This window comes from Marmota flaviventris, chromosome 1 (assembly GCF_047511675.1).
Source record: "Marmota flaviventris isolate mMarFla1 chromosome 1, mMarFla1.hap1, whole genome shotgun sequence".
NCBI lineage: Eukaryota > Metazoa > Chordata > Mammalia > Rodentia > Sciuridae > Marmota > Marmota flaviventris.
In genome coordinates, this window is record NC_092498.1 from 174,176,085 (window position 1) to 174,190,338 (window position 14,254).

Below are 14,254 nucleotides of genomic sequence, written 5' to 3' on the forward strand. Positions count from 1 at the left end.
TTTAATGCAATCATTTTGGACCAGATCAATCTCTTGGAACCAACTTCAACAAACAGATGTCTGAACTCTCCTTTAGATCTAGAGACTCGGGATTTTTGGTGGAGAGCTGGGATGAAGACATTGTTAAAATCAAAAAAGGAGGTAAGTAGTTCTCATGCACATTTCTGGATTAAGAAGCACATATTGAAAGCACACGGTCTACAGTAACATAAAAATGTAGCCCCAGAGGTTACAGAACAGAAAATGCCTACAAAGCAGATATCTATACCCTTAAGTTGGAGACCCCATAACCCCAGTGTTCTTCAACAACATCTCCAGAAAGAAGCCTCTCTAAGGCTAATGGAGACAGTGTTGATGAGGCAGGACGCTTCCAGAGGAAGCCAAAATGTCTCCTGGCTTAGTGTCTAAGTATAAACTCCTACCTGGTTCTTTTCCCCCAATCCTAGAAATGTAAACTTCCATCCCATATCTGCCTTCAGGGCCCTTTCTCTGAGGTCTTCATCTTATTGGAATCTTTTTTTCCTTCTCTATCTTTTGGTGCTAGGGATGGAACCCAATGCCTCGAGCATGCTAGGCAAGTACTCTACCAGTGAACCATACCCCCAGTCCTCTCATTTGGATCTTGCTTGACCTTAGGGTAGATTAGGCACAACCGGATTTTTTTGCTGCCTGATATCATATCCTCTGCCTTTTAAAATACTATTGTTGTGGAATTTATCATGACTTTTAACTTTCTCTGCCGCAAAGGCCACTTTAGCATTGGGTAAAGTCTCTATGCTGGTTTTTACACAACCACTACTAAGAGAAGAAGGAGGGTGAGGGGAGGGAGAGGAGGAGGAAAAGGGAAGGAGGGAAAGAAGAAGAAGACAAAGAAGGAGAAAGCAGAGGAGAACTATTTCTGGAGTAGTTTCTATGTGCCGTGTACTGTGGTTTGTGCTTTATAGGTCCTGCCTCAATTTAGTCATCTGAATCCAAAGAGTTGGGAACTGTGTTTAATCCACATTTTTACAGAGGAGAAAATTGAGGCCCCAGGGAGGATAAAGTAACGTACCTGAAATCACACCATTAGTGAGTGGCAGACCCAGAAATTGAACTCAGAGATGTCTGAATGCCAAATCAGTGCTTTTAACATCTGCATGATGTGAAGGACCTGTCCCTTAAAGATCCAAGGTGCATCTTCTAGGAGGAAACATGCAGTGATTCGTTTCACTGATAAGATCTGAGATTTTGTTGGAGTACTGAAGCTCCATGGGAGCTACACATGGGTGAGCTTTAAGTTCAAGCTGAGAAAGTTAGGTGTTAATGATTCCTTGGGTTTTATCTCTTAGACCCTTAAAAAGATGTTTTTTGGAGGAAGCTTATCAAAAGGACTTTTGAGATCACTTTCTGAGGTATCTGCTGCGTACAATATTCTTCAGAGGCAGTAACCAGAATCCCTTGGTTAAAAAAGAAAAAGACTCACGTGATAATGATAAGGGTTTCCTAAAGTCAAAACTCAAACAGCCCAAATCATTGAAGACAAAGGTAGTGCCAACAACTTGGGAGGCTGAGGCAGGAGGATTGTGGGTTCAAAGCCAGCCTCAGCAATTTAGTGAGGCCCGTAGCAACTTAGTAAGACCCTATCTCTAAATAAAATATAAAAAAAGGGCTGGGGGTGTGGCTTAGTGGTTAAGCACCCTGGGGTGGGGGGGTTCAGTTCCAGATACTTAAAAAAAAAAAGGAGTTGTGGCGGAAGTGGTGGTGTTAGAACATTTTGTTCCCCACCAATCAATCTCTTACAGCACTGACATTTTGAGTGGGTCATTGATTGTTGTAGGGAGAGCTACGCTGAGTATTTCAGTTTTTGGCAGGATCTCTAACCTCTGCCTACCACATGCCAATAATATGTTCCCAACCTCCAAATTGTGATAACCCAAAATGTCCCTTGATATGGCCCCATGTCCTCTACAGAACACGGTCACCCCAGGTGGAAAAAGGAGCAACAACTTCCTTTTCTTTTCTTTTGGTCTAGAGCTCCCCAAACTAGGGAAGCAGCTAATCACTTAAGTCTCATTCCTTTCATAGGAAGGTTTCCTAGGCCACAGAATGAATTTTCTGAACCCAAGGGAGTGAGATTTCTTTTTCTTCAAAGGTGATTTTAGAGAGTTTCATTAGAAAACAATTCATGAATAATGTTACTTATTTTACATATAATTTGTTCTTTTCTAAAACAGTTTTTTTTCTCCTCCTACAAAATCAATGAGAGGGGCTCTTCTGCCCTGATTGGCACACAGATCTGGTAATTAATAAGAATTCATCCTGGGTAAGACCTGGAGATTTGTTGATATGACGGGCGTTAGTCCAGGGATGGTCAGAGTGAAAGTCTCTGCCAAAGGCAGGTGACACTATCCTCGGGAGTCCTTGGATCCAGGAACCTTCATGCTGTAGGTGGATCATGAGGCTCCATCAACTGGACTTTTAATCAACAGCAGTAAGAGTTTAACAGAAGAGCAGGAACATGTTAACTCTTCTGAGTTGGGAATTTGGGATGAACGAAGTTGAACCTTCTTTTCAGGTTTTTGGACACACATAAAAAAATGACTTGCAGCAACATGGTAGAAGCAACCACTTCTTTTCCCCTTTCTTTTCTTTTCTCTCCCTCTTTTAAAATCAATATCCTAATATAATTACAAGAAGGAAAGAAAAGAGAAGGATGGAGGGAATCCATACTGCTGATCTAACGTGCCCCTACATTTCCTTCCCTTGGCTCCTATCGGAACTTTCAGGGAAGATCCAATGAGAGAGGTGAAAAGAGTTTGAAATGTCTCATAAGCTTTTCCTGTCACTGCATGAAGTCCTCTGGACATTATGTATTTTGCAGACTAGGTCTCAAGCTAATTCCTTGGGTTGACAAGTGCACTTTTTATTTGAGGGTGGAGTGTTCTGGGGATTTAACCCAGGGACACTTTACCACTGAGCTATATTCCCAACCCCTTTTTATTTCTTATTTTGAGACAGGGTCGTGCTGTGTTGCTTAGGGCCTTGCAAAGTTGCTGAGACTGGCCTCAAAGGTGCAAGCCTCCTGCCTCAGCCTCCCCAGTTGCTGAGATCACAGATGTGCACCTCGGTGCCTGGCTGACAAATGAACTTCTTTATTTTAATAATATTTATTATTTTAATAATCATTTTAACAATGAATAAGCCCGACTTTGTTGTTGCTACATTGTGTGTGTCATGTTTGTTATGATGGGGGTAGCAGAGGAACTTGTGACATTTGGAGAGGAAGGGTTCCCTATACACATCTAGCAGTGACCAGTTTCCTGGTTCATCCAGATCAGTGGTTCATAAATTGAGGTGATTTTGCCCCCTAGGGAAAATTTAGCCCTACCTGGGACATTTGTTGATATCACCACTGGTGGTGGTGGGGGGTTGTGATTGCTGCTGGTGTCTAGAATAGAAGTCAGAGACACTGCTCCATCCTTCTATAGAGAGAACAGCACCTGCAACAAAGAATTATCTGGCTCAAAATGTCAATAGCAGCCAAGAGTGAGAAATTTTGTTCCAAATGCATTTTTTTGTTTTTTGGAACAAAATCATCCATGTTCCCGGCCCTTTTTGGATTTTTCAAAGACAGGGTCTCCCTGAGTTGCTTAGGTCTTGCTAAGTTGCTGAGGCTGGCTTTGAATTTGCCATCCTCCTGCCTCAGCTTCCAAAGCCATTGGGATGACAGGCGTGCACTACTGTGTCTGGCCCAAATGCATTTTAAAATTGAGGGTTATAACTTCTTAGTGTACAGTGAAATAGTTTCATTTGCTATCACCAACATGTTTTGAAAGATGAAAGAGAACATTATCAGACTGTATTATATGTAGTAAGGGGCAAATATTGTTTCACAAACTTTTTTTTTTCTTTACATGTGTGCATATATCCATACATTATGCTGCAAAGTGAATTTTTATTTAATCTTTTTTTTTTCCTGGGATGCTAGGGATTGAACCCTGGGCATTCTGCATGCCAAGCAAATATTCTACCACTGAGCTATACCCTGACTCTAAAATTTGTTTCTTACTGTGAGTTATGGGGAACATAAATTTGAAAGTCACTGATCTTATCTGCATTTTTCAAATATTAGCATGCATTTGAAACACCAGAAGATCTTGTTCAAATGCAGATTATGACTTGTTTGGGGTTGGGCTGGGGCAGAGATGATGGATCTCTCATGAACTCCCAGGTAATGCTGAGCTTGAGAGTCCATGGACCACACTCTGAATAACAAGAACTTATAACAAAAACTTATATTAAATTCATTCATGCAGAAAAAAATTGAGCGATTGGTTAAGAGTCTAGATGCTGACAGACAGTGAAACCTTTTGATAGAAGTCATAGCTTTTACAGAGCCTGGCAGGGAGAAAATAGTGACTTGGTTAATTAACGGGAAGTATCCGAGGATTTAGTACATCTCGTTTCTTTCAACACAATGTGATAATATTTGTTCTACACAATGTGTCTTGGCTACTCTGTATTTGTGTGTGTGTGTGTGTGTGTGTGTGTGTGTGTGTATGTATGCACATGTGTAGCATGTATAAAAGTCTGTCACTTTCTGCTTCTATGCCATAAGTCTGTGGTAAGAGGGAAAAAAACCCAGAAAACAAAAAAAAAAAAAAAAAACAAAAAATCTTTTCTAAGACACAAAAGTAGTGTGTGGGTCATGTTAACAAGAATACTGTGACCTTAACGTAATAGAGCAATCAGCCTGGCTTCTAACAGTGATTAATGGAACATTCTCCTCTGGAAAAGAAAACAAATTAACTGTCTTCACCAAATGTCTCCTGGAACACAGAAAGCTGTTCTGATAAAGACACTTAGCAAAACTCTCCGTGGCACACAAGCTACAGAGAAAATTCACGGCTGGTTTTATGTAAGGTTTGTCCTAAAGTAAATGAGATCTATTTCTGTGAATGACTTTGAAAGGATGTAGCTAGATTACATGAGAACTATTTGATGTTTTGATACACCAGAGTATCTGTGAGGACAACTGCATCAAAAATAATGAACACTCAATCCCTTTCAGGTAGAAACAACCCATCTTACATGATTAGTCCAAATTATTAATGTCCCCTTATCTTTTCTGTATGCTGAAACTTCTCAGCATGGAAAGAGGAATTCTCATGTTCATGTGAAAGGTATTTCCAGACCTAAGACTCCCAAATCAAAGGAATTAATTGCTATCATTTACCTGTGGAGGCCATGGGGTAAGAGGATTTGAATATGAGATTCATTGCAATGGGCAATTAGAAGCATCAAAATACCATGTCATTTCCCCTCTCATCCTAATAAGGTTTACTTCTATCATCCTACAGAAATACACAGAGAGGCAAAACCCTTTCTTCCTTTGGTCAAATTCTTTGTTAAAGCCAGGTGTGGTGGCTATAATCCCAGCAATTTGGGAGGCTGAGGCAGGAGAATTGCAAGTTTGAGGCCAGCCTCAATAATTTAGCAAGGCCCTTAGTAATTTAGCAAGACTCTGTCTCAAAATAAAAATTATAAAGGGCTAGGGATGTGGCTCAATAGTTAAGCATCTCTGGGTTCAATCCCCAGTACCAAACAACAAACAACAACAACAAAACCCCAACCAAAACCAAAACTAAACAAAACAACCCAAACAGATAAACAAAAAAACAACCTTGTTAAAATTGCAAGTACTCCAAGAAAGGCAATGAAGATGATTAAATCTATGGATGGTGGGTAGCAGAGAAAGCAGGAAGACACTGGGTCTTTGAGTGGCCCTGGAGGGTAACACACTTGAAGACAAACTTGGATTGTTTTGTAATTTGAGCTTGGAAAAATCTTGTGATGGACTTGTAAGAATCCGAACAGAACTTATAATAGGGCTGGATATATGCTTTGCTTTAACTAAGGGAACTCACTGATGAAACAGATGTGCATATCCTGGTCTTCATACAGTATACACCCACCATACACATGCATACGCATGCACGCTTGCCCGTTCTATGTATACGGCAGGTAACGTTATCTGTTAAGGTAAGAGGGATGGGCCATCCACTTCACGTTTTTCTTGACTCTTGCACAGTACCTGAATTCTTAGGGAATGACACTCCTCTGCAGCTCTAATAACGTGGCCTAGGGCATGACTTAGAATCGAGAATTTACAGGGGGGGTGGTGTGGGGAGACTCAAAATGGTGAAACAATCAACTCTCTCTCCTTTTCCTAACTGAATTTTGGATTTGTTTTCCATTCCAATATCTATCATTGTACAGATTCTACAGGATGTCCTGGCAGACTGGCAATATGCTCTCTAGCCTTATAATTGAGGCTCATAGAGATGAGGTTACAGTTCAATTAACATTTGATCTGAAGAATATGAAAAAGCTAAGCATCAGACTAATTTGGAAGGCTTCATTTCAGATTGATAACCCCAGGGGGGAAAAAAATCTTTGAATTAACAAAGAAACCTTCCTAATGGTGTGGCTACGAATGCATCAAAGACACTAGACCAAGATGTTACCAAAATAATTACTGAGTGGTGGTGCACACCTGAAATCTCAGGGGCTTGGGAGGCTGAGGCAGGAGGATTGTGAGTTCATAGCCAGCCTTAGTAACAGCGAGGTGCTAAACAACTCAGTGAGACCCTGTCTCTAAATAAAATACAAAATAGGACTGGGGATGTGGCTCCGTGATTAAGCACTCTGAGTTCAATCCCTGGTATAAAAAAAAAAGAAAAAAAATATTTACAGCAACACAGAAACTGGAGACCATGAGCCTCAGATTGATCCACTCAGCTCAGATATATGAGTCTTATTACATGAAATAAAATACTTGCAGTTCTTCACATGGCCAACTAGTACCTGGCCTCTGTGGGTTTCTTCCAGTTTCACTATTTTTTTTTTTTTAAACTGGCTTCAGACATTCTCCTTATATTCAGAGAACAGCTTTGAAAAAAAAAAAATCCTGGGTTGAATTCTGCTAAGTTACTAATTATGTTTAAGAGAAGTACTTGGTTGAATTCAGCATGATTTTTTTTTTCTTCAACAAATCGGTTCTATGTTTAGATAGTAATAAACTCCTCCAGTCTGTAGAACAACTGGCATGGTGGTCCCTTGCACAAGTCAGGATCATGGAAAAAGGGCCAGCACTGATTAAAAAAGAGATTGAGATGGCATCACGACCCTGCCCTGTGACTTTGTGTCAGATCTTGGTTGAACCAGCCAGTTGTGGAGAGAATTTAGGGGAGAAAATGGAAATTTTGAACATTTACTGGCATGGGAAATAGAGGTCCTGAACTTGGAGAAAGCAACTCTTTTTTGTTTACTCATTCTGGGAAAAGGGTACATAAGGAATATAAGCACAAAGAAAAAAATCTGAAAGAATAAATATTCAGGTAATCATCTCAGAGTTCTGGGAACCCAAAATTGAATTTTATTTTTCATCAGCTCTGCTTTCTGAATGTCTACAATACTTCATCATCATAATAAAAGGTATGAACCTTGCCTTCCCTTGGTCTCCCTCCTACCTCAATTCTTTCTGAAGTTCAGGAGGTGGATTGATTTATTTGCTAATTTGTTGCAGTTTTAGTACGGGAGACAGAAACAGGCCATTTCAAAAATCCCTTGAACAAACAAGTAGTTCTAAGAGATGATGTGGATAATGAGAAATGATTTGCTATGCCACTCTATATTAATTACATTATATTTACTTCTCACAGCAACTATGAGAAATAAAAAAATTTTTTTAATGGCTCACACCTGTAATCCCAGCAATTTGGGAGTCTTAGGTAGGAGGATCAAAAGTTCGAGGCCAGCTCAGCAACTTAGTGAGACCCAGTCTCAAAATAAAACATTAAAAGGGGGTGGGGATGTAGCTCAGTGGTAGAGTGACCCTGGGTTCAATCCCCTCCTCTGCCCCCGCCAAAAGCAGATGTTGAGCCTCAGAGAGACTAAGAAATTCACCTGAGGTCCAACAGCTTAGAGGCCCAACAGCTCAGAGGTGGCAACACCAGGATTCTTCCTCCTGTCTGACATACATGCAGGCTTTCCTCCTGACCATTACTGTTCTGCACAGTTCAGAAGGACTATCAGGTTCCTGTACACCAGGGAATTCTAAGCATCTTAAGATGAGTTTAGCATCTTAAAGTGACAGACATCCTGACACACCATAGAACAGAGATGGAGTTTTGTTTGGCAAGAAAAACAGGGCTGGCTTTGGGCTGGGGTGGGGAGCATTTGCATTTCAATTAATGATGATGCTGATGAAGATGATGGTGGTGGTGGTGGTGGTGGGTGGAGTTGGCTGACACTTACCAAATGCATCCTCTGAGCCTCTGAGCCGGGTGCAGCTCCGTATGGCATGGCCTTTCAGCCTCACAGCAACCCCACAAGAGAGGCTCTGTTTATTATCTAGATGAATCATCGGAGGCTCTGAGAGATTAAATACCTTGTCCAAGGTCACCTAGCTTGCAAGGTCTGAGATTGTCATACTGTAACTCCCATTTAGGACACTCAGGTCTGTTTACCTCTGATAGAGGGGATAACTCACTATTTCAGTGTCTACTATGCTATTTACCTGGATTTTCTTTAATCAGCACCCCCAGAACTGTAACCTACATTTTTGGAAGGTCACTTCTCTCACCTGGACATCTGGTGAAGGACATTATGGCTATAACATTATGCTCTCCTTGTAGCCTATTCTTCAGTACTTCCTGGAGCAAGATGACTCCTGCTTTGATTGACATCTGCTCTTGTCTGTCAATAAGGTCATAAAAATAAGGTGACCTGTGATTTCCTATACAAATACTGCCAGTATGTTTCCATAGGCAGATTTCATTTTTTTGAATTACCCCCTTAAAGGGAAATAGTCACTCCATTCTTGTGCTGGACACATATACGATTCGAGAATGGAACAACAAATTAAAGTCTGTGCAAAGCAAAGAATACTGAGTAGCAGCTCCATCTGAATCTGACCGTGCTGCCTGATTAAGTTCTTAAAGGCAGTTGGGTAAAGGGGCCCTTTCCTGATCTGATAACTGCCAGGGAGAAGCCAAATGCGGAGTCAATCTGCAAATACTTAATCCTCCAGAAGGCAGATTAAGTGTATAATTGACCTAGATAATCCATGTATCATCTCCAGTCAAATGTTCCCTGGGTCCGGTTCACAATGACACAGGGGCCTGCAGAAAGCCAGCGTCATGCAGCATCACCACCAGTGTGGATTCCATCCAAGTTTGAGATGGCTTTTTAATCACTCATCTCAGAGCCTGTGAGGTTTAAGCAGATGAATTCACCCTAAGCACATCTCTTTTAATCCTGATTTTCTTCTCAGTCTGTGTCTTCAAGAAGTACAAGGAGGAAAGAAAATAAATTAATTTTTGTTTAGACCTTGAAAATCTTAGGTGCTTCTATTGATGATCTGATCTCTCATTTCAAAAAGCATGTTTTTGTTTTGGGGAAGATGTTGAATTAATCACTAGAGAAGGCGGGGGTGGGGGGGTGGGGTGGGGGGTGGAGTGCAGGAAGCCATCTGCATGATTTATAGATACTCCAACTTGAAATCGCTATCTTCGAGTTATTTCTTGAGCTTGTGATTTTCTCCTTAGCTGCTGCTGCAGGAACATGGAGATTATTTCATATCCATATTTTATATTTTCTTTAAAAATCAGCAATAATTGCCGAGGAGGGCAAGGTTCCCCTTGAGACTGACAGCAATCTGATTTCCTTTTAAAAATTCACCACTTTAATATAATTTCAATTCATTGTTATTGTACATATTGGAATATTCTCTTGATTTAAATCTCTGAATATTTTGTTTCTAAATAGAAGAAACTTACTTTGCAACAAGTGAGAACAGTATGCAACTATTCTTCATATATGATTTTTAGAAAAAATATAGATTAAAAAAATGTACATCTAAAATATCGTGGGTAACAGTTTGGAGATTCTTTTCTAATCAGTACTTTATTTTGGATTGGTTAGGTCCCATTTAAAGTTCATTATCAAAAAAAAGTATTGTTAGTGTTTTATGGAAAGACTAATACAAACCAATTAGATCAATAAACAAGGAAACTTTTGTTGCAGGAAAATAATCTGGTAATGCAATATTATGTCCAAATGTATTTTCTCCAATAAAGCTAGAGTATGCTTGGTTTTAAAAAAATTTTTGGTAAGATGAATTTGGAAAGCCTATTCTTATGTTACATAATAAAATAAAAATGCAGAACATCCCAAATAGAGCCCTGAATGCTATGCCGATAATCTTCCCCAAGCACCCTTTTCTAGCCACAAGAACAAAGATGAGGCAGAGGAAGTGAGTTCATGATTACTGGATGGGGGGGCCTCGCTAAAACAGAACATGCACTGTTAAGTGACCAGCTATTATGCAGAATATTCCCAGATACAAACACACACACTAAAGCCATCCAGCCTTTTCTCCAAGGGCACACTCAATTGTGCAAAAAAGGAAACAATCCAAATAGCAAGAACTCAAGGGATTTACCAGGTAAATAAAACTGAGACGTGAAACTCAGTTCAAAACACAACAGGAACTCTTAGAACATGCCTCTGAATGACAGATGCCAGCAGAACAGAACCTGGGAATGACACCACAGAACCAACACCCCCCCAACAGCAAACAATCTTAGAGAGAGACGATATATATATATATATATATATATATATATATTTTAATATATATATATATATATATATATATATATATATATATATATTTTTTTTTTTCCCCCTTCATTCAAAATGCTAATTTGCTATTATTCATTTTTGCCATTTATCAAAATGCAACAATTTGGAAGCAAAACCTCCCAGATCAACAAGTCTTTCTCAAAAGGTTTCTGCCAATTGTTTATAGGACCACCATTGTGAAGTTTAAAGAATAAGTTCGTTGCAGCCAGAAACATAGGGCAGCAGCTTTCAGGCCCCTTCTGCCTTGATGTTCCCACCCTCTTGTTTAGCTCGGTGGACAGGAGTCTCGAAGAGCATCTATGCAAAGAAATAAACAGGATGCTTGAGGAAACAGAAGCCAAAAATAATCAAACATGTTGGTAATCTGATGTTTTGCTGCTAGATTATAGAAAAACAGTAAGTACTGAATTAAATTACCAAGGCTGCATGGTAATGAAGCTTTTTGAGAAGCTCTGGGTTTTGAAAATGACAAATGTTTTAAATCCCTGACAGATTCAATAACTTTTTTTGCACGACATCAGTTAGGTTGCCTAGCACCAATATATTCTGTAAATTAGGGGATCAGGTTATTATTTGGAAAGGAAAAAGTAAATGGCCAAGAAATTTATATCTAAATAAGCTCCTGAAAATAAAAAAAAATGACTCTCCATGGGGTTGGGAGAGATATGAAGTCAATGGTCAGATTGGCTCAGCCTTTAAAATCACTAGGGACTCCATTGGGAAAACAAAATTGGGACAATAAGAAGGTCAATTGTTCCCAGGCTGTTGCTCATGCAGTGGAATATGTGGAGGAATCAGAGACACTTGTGAATTCCTGAATGACCCTGAACATAACTGGCTCTCTGAAAAGCATCTTCTTAGTAATATTTCTTTCAGTTATCCATTCACAGTCATGCCCAGGGGGTGGAAATGGGCCTGCATGTGCCCACAGTTAGGCATGCCCACTTTCCCCTTCTGTATCTGCTGCCAAGGCTGGACTCTTTACTTTTTTGCATCAAAAGTGGGTTGTCCCTTTCTTTAAAAAGAGCCCCCAAAGAGATCATTTGCCTTGCTGGTTTTTTGCAAGACTACCTTTAAAAAGTTCTTTCCCCTCTTCTACTTTGAAATTTAAAACAAAACAAAAAAGAAAAAGAAAGAAAGAAAAAGAGGGGATTATTTCATATCCATGAAGTGACAGGTTAAACTGCAGACGAAGCCTCCAATTCAGTACTAGGTGTTTTTGAAGTTCCAGCGAGATCATGGCACACACGCTCGTGCGGGGACATGCACTCACGCGCATACACACGCGCGCACGCATACAAGGGTGCACACGCATACGCAGGCCACACAAAACCGAGAATCAGAAGATAACCGATCAAAGGAAAAGAAAAGAAAAGAAAAGAAGAAAAAAAAAGGCAACCTAGGCATTGAAAAGAACAATCCACAGGCTTCTTGAAAATTTGTGGTTTGGAATTGAATTCAGTGGAGAGGGGAAGAGTGTCCACACTCCTATCTGCAGACCCCGAGGGTGCTGCCTGTCTGTTTTCAATGCCTATGGGAGGGGGGGATTGTGCCCCAGATATATTAGGCTCAGGACTTTGATAAAGGCGCACATGCAGAGAAGGGAGAGGACCCGCTGGTGAGCTTTATGTATGTATGAGGCATTCTCAGTGGATGTGGGTCATGGTAGAAGATGTACACAGGAAGATTATTTGATTCTAATTCATGCCACTTGATATAATGTGATAAAACATTTGACATGAGAGATAAGTTCCATTTTAATCCAAGAGAGGACGAGTGGGAATTAAAAAGTAAGAAGGGTTTTGTGGTGCAGGAAGGTGATGCGGGGGAGAGGGGTATGGAACACAGAAAGGGGACGACTGGGAAAAGGGGAGAAAAAAAAAAGAGAGAGAGAGAAGCCTTTTCAACACACTAGGAAAGCAAATGAGCTGGAAGACAAAGCATTTAAAAGTCAGAAGCTGCAGAATCCAAAAGCGGTGCCAACAATGAGCTCACTTAGCTGTGGAACAAAAACACACGCGCGCACACACACACACACACACACGCACACACACAAAAAAACTCAGTGTAAATTGGTGAACACAATCACAGAAAAAATATAGAAACAAGGATTCCATAATAGACCAAAACATTAATGTTCGGGCTGGCACTAAAAATACAAGAAACCTGGACAGGAGGAGCTCACGTTTCACGAGACAGAAGTAGTCTGCACAATTAGAGCCACACGGAGACAAGGACATTGGCTTCCATGCACTCTGGCCGGGTCTCCACTGGCAAGTTGTGGGGAAATGGGAAGCAAAATACCTGGCTATATTAAGCAACCCCATCTGTTTTGGTCTGAAAGAGGCAAGCAATTTGAGACCAAAGCAGATTCTTTTTTTTTTTTTTCTTTTTGCCTTGGTGGCTTGCTTTGCTGTGCAGATGTAGTCACAGTGGAAATAAGAAATCTGAAGTTTGACCTGGGTCTGGCAGCCCAGCGTATTCACTTTGGAATACCTGCTTCTCCATGCATTTTTTTTCAGGTGAGTGGGTGGGGGCAGAGCACCACTGCTCAGACAGGCACCTGGCCCATTCACTCTCACCCAAACCCTGGCTTGATTTCTGAAAAGAGCAGGAAAAAGTGCTAATATCAATCCTACCAGTTTGCCAAAACCCAGGGCTAAGGATTTCTGGTCTTGTAGAAATAAAATCATCTTTGAAGCCATAATAATGTGACATTTACTGCACATCCGCACATCTGCATGCCATCCTGCTGCTGGAGGTAGCCTCCCTCCCCCAGCCTCCCTCATGTGAGGCCAGATTGCAAGGAGGAAGACCTGGTCTTTGCCAGTTACAGAATGCTGCCTCACAAGCTCCGTGCGGGGACGCGCCTGCGTGCTGTCCTACGTGTAACACACAGCCTTGGGACCGAGACACTGCCACACCAGGGGTGGGTTCAGAACAGACACACGACAGATAGGCGCCTAAGGCAGAGGAAGAGGAAAAGATTTTGCTTGAAATCAGGAGCAATCCATTTTCTCAAAATGTGACTTATCCTCCTGTCTCTTATTTTGTCACATTTTGGAGGGTCTCCTCCTTGGTCTTCAAGGAGGAGAAGGCATTTACTTACATCAAATAACCTTTCTATATACATCTCCTCATTGACCTTATCACGCAGGACATCCTGAGAGTGGCGGACGAAAGTCACGTAGGCGTCGGCCACATCCATTCCAGGTTTCTGCAAAGAAACAGGAAAACATGAAAATGGGATTTGCAGACAGTGACTCTTCAGGGATGACCCATTTGTCCTGGCTCCCACCCGCAGCCCCTCCTATCCTCTGCACTGTTTTGGCAGGATCAGGTTTGCAGCACACAGCCCGGACTGGTAGGAATTGATATTAGCCCTTCCTGTTCTTTTCAGAAATCAAGCCAGGCAAAGAGGAGAGTTGGAATTGCAGATTTTTTTTTCCCTACCGTTAATTCTTTTTTTGTTTTCTGGCAATTTTATCTAATGGATGAATCTTCACTGTATCTTCACCAGAAATATTCTCTGGCTTTCCATTGAAACCCCTGTGATGCATATGGA

General features: G+C 40.9%; 1 protein-coding gene across 3 annotated transcripts in view; it reads right to left on the reverse strand.

The window, feature by feature from the left end:
* LOC114105005 (calcium-dependent secretion activator 1) overlaps positions 1 to 14,254 on the reverse strand; it is a 471,729-nt gene that overhangs the window by 25,301 nt on the left and 432,174 nt on the right. For all 3 annotated transcript variants that reach the window (XM_034637086.2, XM_034637078.2, XM_034637084.2), the window contains one exon: positions 13,799 to 13,906. In XM_034637086.2, the coding sequence (XP_034492977.1) occupies positions 13,799 to 13,906 (108 nt within the window). The remainder of the gene's footprint in view (positions 1 to 13,798; positions 13,907 to 14,254) is intronic.